The sequence below is a fragment of the Hordeum vulgare genome, chromosome 7H (assembly GCF_904849725.1).
Source record: "Hordeum vulgare subsp. vulgare chromosome 7H, MorexV3_pseudomolecules_assembly, whole genome shotgun sequence".
NCBI lineage: Eukaryota > Viridiplantae > Streptophyta > Magnoliopsida > Poales > Poaceae > Hordeum > Hordeum vulgare.
In genome coordinates this window covers 228365032-228370232 of record NC_058524.1, presented here as the reverse complement: position 1 = coordinate 228370232, position 5201 = coordinate 228365032, and the positions used below count along the sequence as shown (strand labels likewise).

Below are 5201 nucleotides of genomic sequence, written 5' to 3'. Positions count from 1 at the left end.
TGTACTCCCTCTATAAACTAATATAAGAGTATTTCGATCACTACTTTAGTGATCTAAATTCTCTTATATTAGTTTAAGGAGAAAGTACATACTTATGTATATACCTTTGTGCTCAATATAATAAAGCTGGTAGTGGTACCCCCAGAACCCGGGGTCTCTGTCATTTAAGCTATAAAGTTGCATGAGCCTTTATTCATTGAACAGGTGTCACTTGGGGGCTCCTCACCGAACGAGTTAGCCATTAATAATTTCCCTCTTGACCCGGCTGTCGTGATTTTGTCACAGCAGATGTCCTCGTGAAAGGACTTAGTGATGCAACCACCGCACCTTGGTGGCGACTCAAAGGGGTTGAGCGGAAGCGAGACTCAGATTTACCCAGGTTCGGCCCCTCCGATGGAGGTAAAAGCCTACGTCCTCCTTTGTATAGATTGATGGTCGAATCGATTACAAGGAGGGTGTAACTCGCCTCACCTAGCTCTCGATGGATTGATACTTAACCTATCTCCCCTAGGGACTCTCCTTTATATATAGGTCGAGGCCCAAAAGTCCAGGCCACATTACAAATCGTGGTCTGCCATATCTCTAAACCGTCGTGTCTTCCAAGCAAGGAAACGGCTACAACGACTCATCTTCTCCGTATGTCTTGAACCGCCACTACTAGGAAAAGGGCTATAGATGATATAGACACTAATGGCGCACCACACAAGTAGGGTGCCACTACTATATAGTAGTGGCGCACCATGTGCAGGTGTGCCATTAGTGTGATGGACACTAATGGCGCACCACACCCTCGGTGCGCCACTACTATATATTTTTTGCAAAACTACTAATGGCGCACCACCAGCTGGTGCGCCGTTAGTAACCAGGGTTACTAATGGCGCATCTGTAGGTGGTACGCCACTACTATATATTTCTCTAAACCGTCGTGTCTACCGCCGACACCCCCGCACCCTTCCCTGCTCCACCGTCGCCGACGACCCCCCGCACCCTCCCCGGCCCGCTCCACCGCCGCCGCTGACCCCCCGCACCCTCCCCCGCTCCACCGCCGCCGACGACCCCCGGCACCCTCCCCTGCTCCACCGCCGCCGCCGACCCCCCCCCCCCCCGCACCCTCCCCCGCTCCACCGCCGTCGCCGACCCCCCGCACCCTCCCCTGTCTCCTCGCTCGGTTCCCCCGAACGGAATCGGCCGAGCGCACCACCCACTCCCTCCCTCCCCCCGAGCGCCATTGCTATACAAAAAAATATTACTAATGGCGCACCTCTCTGGGGTGCGCCATTGCTATCCAAAAAAAAAAGATTACTAATGGCGCACCTCTCTGGGATGCGCCATTGCTATAGAAAAAAATTTACTAATGGCGCACTGCATGGGGATGCGCCATTGCTATCAAAAATGAAATTCTAATGGTGCACCGCTCGGGGGTGCGCCATTGCTAACCGGTAGTGCCTGTCCCGGATCCCGTCCCCTAGATCCGCGCCGGATCCCGTCCCCAGATCCCCCCGCTCCGTTGTGCCTGCGCGCAGCCAGCGCGCAGCCCCGGATCCCGTCCCCCAGATCCGCCCCGCCTCTCCGGCCCAAGCTCTCCAGGAGGAGGAGGAGCATCCGTCCTCGGGCAGAGGGATGGAGGGTCTAGACGGACGCCGACGGGGACGCGTGCGACTGGCGCGGCATCATTTGCTCCTCGCCCCACGGCTTCATCGTCTCCTTGTAAGCAATCCCTTCCTCCTCACTCTTCCAGATCTCACTCACTCATGCTCTACTCTGCTCATCACAACCACCACCTACTTGTCACTACCAGCTCAACGCGCTTAGGTTGGGAGGTAAAGTGGGTTCGGTGACTGTGATTTGGTACTTTAAACTCCTCTCCAGAAGAGAACAAAGCGGATTCGGCCAGCTGTGATATGGATGGATGGAATAGATGCTTGGCGATGTGCCAAATGTGCCCATGGCTTGTGAGAGTGGACTGATGTGCCACTTTGATCGGTAGTCAGTCAGTGAGTAGTAGGTTTGAGCTACTACAGGGAAATGCCAACTGAATTTTGTACTGCTTGCATAATCTAGCGACCGCTGATCACGACAACGGATGATGAATTTGGCTTTGCTTCTTGCAGGAGGCCGTCGAACGCGTCGCTCAAGGGGTTCATCGCGCCGGAGCTCGGGCAACTCGGCTTCTTGCAGGAGTTGTATGTGCTGCTTCAATCTTCATTGCGTCTTCAACTGTTCTCTCGAGGATCTGGTTTCCATGAATGTCTGTATTTTGGGCAGGTATTTGGATCAAAACCTGCTTTTCGGCACCATCCGGAAGCAGCTAGGCTCGTTGAGGAACCTCAGCGCCCTGGATTTGGGCGCTAACCGGCTTGCTAGCCCTATTCCTCCTGAGCTGAGTGGACTGAATAGCGTGAGCGTAATGTAAGATGTCGATTGCTTTGCTTCTACATTTGGAGTTTTTAAGTTTGGATGCTTCTTTGCTACGCAAACTAAGGTCTCGTCTCTTGTAGAAACTTGCATTCCAACGGGCTAACCGGGAACATACCACCGCGGCTGGGCAAGCTACCAAATCTTGTTCAGCTTAGGTTGGACAGGAACAGGCTGAAAGGGTCAATTCCAGGTGGCAATGCTACTAGTTTTTCTCCTATGGAAGATACCGGGTAGGTGACTTTTCCTAACTCCTTTTTAATGTATGGTGCTCAGTATAGTAGATATATTTTACATAATAAATATAATTCAATACTGAAAATTATAATTCAATAGCTGACATAGGTGATTTTCTAGCTCCTCTGCTCTTGCCTATAACTTATTAATCATATTTTGGATCTCAGTTTAGCAGAAGAAAACTTTTCTATGATGGATTAACTACGCCCATTGTCTGCATACAGAAAATTGTTGTATTCGTAGAAGAGAAAGAAAATATCATCAGTTTTTGCTACACTTACACAAACATTATATAGCACCATTTCAGCACCAATTTAATACTAAAAGTTACACACCCATATGTAATGTATGCCAAGATAGTAATCACAGAACAATATCATATAGATTGCTTTTGCCTCTCTGCTTCATCATGCTCACATAGGGCAATTGAGTTTTCTTTTGCTTAAAGTAGGCTGAAAACCGGTTTTCTTGGTTCAACTCAGCATGTTTGTGATATGGGGGTATGTCAGCTATAGTCATTCCTCCTTTTTCATTTAAATCATTTTTCTCCACCAATTCACATTTTTATGTTCCCGTGTAGTATACACTCTATTTAATTGGTTTTATAGCACTGTCAGTAATTTGCACTAGACAAAAATATAAACCGCACACTGAACAAACAAGGGCTGAAGAAATATGTTGATAGCACAACTAGCACCGATCTTCGTCCAAAGAGATTAAAACGACGTATGCTCTTGCAATGCATTCCCTTATTTAAAGCTAACTTAAACAAATGGGAAATGTAAACTCTTAGTATGCCACTCCAAATAAATATCTAATGTTATAATACTCATGATATATAGATCATTGTTGTCTTTTAAGAATCTCCATCATAGATATAGGAGTAACAATGAAGTTATACTTTTCATCATTCATACATATTTACATTACAATGTGCTTTTTACAAATCCGATTCATGTTGTATGCATCAATGAGCTAATGTCGGTACCTTCTGGGTCATCATGGCGAGACAGAGTCACAATTTGTTGGACGTAAGAATAATTCTTTGGGTCACACCTGTTTTATTTTTCCAGCTTAATTTATATAGTACAGTCAGGTATGCACATGACTTAGTTTTAATTGGACAACGGATTTACTACGCGGCCTGCTCACGCACCCTTAATACCACTGCCACCCCTTCTCCTACTTCAAAGAAAAACAACACACAAATATGCATGGACTCAACCACGGGCGTGGCGTGTCGCCGCGCCTACTGCCTGCTAGTTGTTATTATGTACACCAAGTAGGGAGACCTTAGAATGACAAATAGTTTGGGTAATTCTTGATACTATTTATTCTGACAAGGACACAATTCTATTTACAACTCACTTCTCTGGAGACTCTAACTATCACACTCACTGTAAGAATGTCATCAAGTGAGAACGGATTGATGCAATACACCAGGTCTACAATAACTTGAACTAAAAGCACTTCTCCTGTGATAGAACTTGTAAAGTTGTAGCCTTATTTTACTAGGATCAAGGGGAAACTATGGATTATGGTTGCACAACTGAAAACAGAACGCAAACTTTAGTTTGTGTAGTTGTGGTGATCATATCCATGATTCAATGGTATAATTATACTTGTAGCTATAGTTGTTTATTCCACTCAAATGTGCCAGGATCGGACGTGTCAAGCATGTCTTATCCATGTGCACCCGCGTGAAAAAAATACAAGCATGAATCTTAGTTCAGAAAATTGTTACACGATTATATTCTTTTTTATTACTGACCTTGAATCAGGCTATCATGTATTTGACTTATTTTTTTTGCTTTAGTTGATAAGTCAGTACACATCGGCCATATGATTGCTATGTTTTCATTCTAAGTAACAATGGTAACTGAAGTAAGCACATAACCAGAACCAAAACGATGAAGCAACTGAAGAAAGCCACGGGAGAGGAGAGGACTCCAAGAGATGATCCAATGCGCATCGAAGGGTACACGTGCAGCATCAAGGGTTGTTTGATGAGCTTCGACATGAAGAATGAATTGTCCCTGCATGAGCGCCACATCTGCCCGGTGGATGGCTGTGGAAAGAAGTTCTTCACGCCCAAGCATCTGCTGTAGCACCGCGAGGTTCACACCGAAACGACGAAGCAGCTGAAGAAGGCTACAGGAGAGGAGAGGACTCCAAGAGATCATCCGATGCGCGTCGAAGGGTACACTTGTGGCACCGAGGACTACTAGATGAGCTTCGACACGAAAAGGGAACTGTCCCTGCTTGAGCGTGACTTGTGTGTCCTAGATGATTGTTAATATGATCAAAACTATGCTTCCTCTAGGTTAATTTGTTTGTCAACTTGCGTTTAATGTATGTGCATGTTTATAAACATATTTTCATTGTGGTGTAATATGTGTTTATCTTGAACCTTCTTGTGGGTGTGAGGAGAATAATTGAACATTTTTAGAGCTGGTAGTATAACCTGTGGCGCACCATGCGCTATACTAATGGCACACCTGGGAGGCATACTAATGGCGCACGTGGGAGGCATACTAATGGCACACGTG

General features: G+C 46.1%; 1 protein-coding gene across 1 annotated transcript; it reads left to right on the top strand.

Annotated features, from left to right (window-relative positions):
• The first annotated feature begins 393 nt into the window (after nt 1-393).
• Nucleotides 394-4760, top strand: LOC123408662 (probable LRR receptor-like serine/threonine-protein kinase At1g63430). Its single transcript, XM_045101720.1, has 6 exons — nt 394-399; nt 1634-1707; nt 2112-2183; nt 2266-2409; nt 2499-2648; nt 4553-4760. The coding sequence occupies exons 1-6, from the start codon at nt 394-396 to the stop codon at nt 4758-4760; spliced, it is 654 nt and encodes a 217-aa protein (XP_044957655.1).
• Nucleotides 4761-5201: the final 441 nt, after the last annotated feature.

Coding starts and splice junctions, on each gene's coding strand:
- LOC123408662 (XM_045101720.1), top strand. Junction 2,184..2,265: donor CTCGGCTTCTTGCAGGAGTT/GTATGTGCTGCT, acceptor TATTTTGGGCAG/GTATTTGGATCAAAACCTGC. Junction 2,649..4,552: donor TCTCCTATGGAAGATACCGG/GTAGGTGACTTT, acceptor GCACATAACCAG/AACCAAAACGATGAAGCAAC.